Source organism: Eimeria mitis, genomic scaffold (genome assembly GCF_000499745.2).
Source record: "Eimeria mitis Houghton genomic scaffold, Emh_scaff840, whole genome shotgun sequence".
NCBI classification, from domain to species: Eukaryota; Apicomplexa; class Conoidasida; order Eucoccidiorida; family Eimeriidae; genus Eimeria; species Eimeria mitis.
The window spans coordinates 10,600-11,099 of NW_013576181.1; the positions used below are offsets into that span (position 1 = coordinate 10,600).

Consider the following 500-nt stretch of genomic DNA (forward strand, 5'->3'; position numbering starts at 1 on the left):
CTGGCGAAGCAGAGCAGCATATCTTCTTTGGATAGCTGCGCAGTTGCTGTTGCTGCTGCTGCTGCAGCAGCAGCAGAAGCAGTTGTAGATAAACATATAAACAAAGGGTGGGCGATGACGATAGACAGCAGCAACTCTGATGCTCCTCGCTACCACTCTGATTCTTCTCTTCTCTCATACGGGTACGAGCAGCAGCAGCAGGAGCAGCAGGAACAGCAGCAGCAGCAGCAGCAGCTGCAGCAGCAGCAGCAGCAGCAGCAGCTAGCCAGGCTCTTCAGCTGCTGCGATACAACCAGTGTTGATGGCTTGCTGCTGGGACTCCTCGCACAAATATCAGCAGAGCACCCGCAGCTGCTGCACAGAAAATTCCTAGGCCTCGCAGATACTAATAAACACAAAGTAAGTCTCCTCCTGCTGCTGCTGCTGCTGCTGCTGCTGCTGCTGGTGATGCTGCTGGTGATGGTGGTGGTGGTGGTGGTGATGGTGGTGGGGGTGGGGGT

The 500-nt window shown here is 55.4% G+C and overlaps 1 protein-coding gene across 1 annotated transcript in view; it reads left to right on the forward strand.

Moving 5' to 3' along the window:
* Window positions 1-114: 114 nt before the first annotated feature.
* The window catches only part of EMH_0023530 (uncharacterized protein), a gene marked incomplete at both ends in the record, with an annotated part of 3,416 nt that continues 3,030 nt past the window's right edge, over window positions 115-500 (forward strand). Inside the window, one exon of the mRNA XM_013502154.1 lies at window positions 115-498. Within this exon, the coding sequence (XP_013357608.1) occupies window positions 115-498 (384 nt within the window). The remainder of the gene's footprint in view (window positions 499-500) is intronic.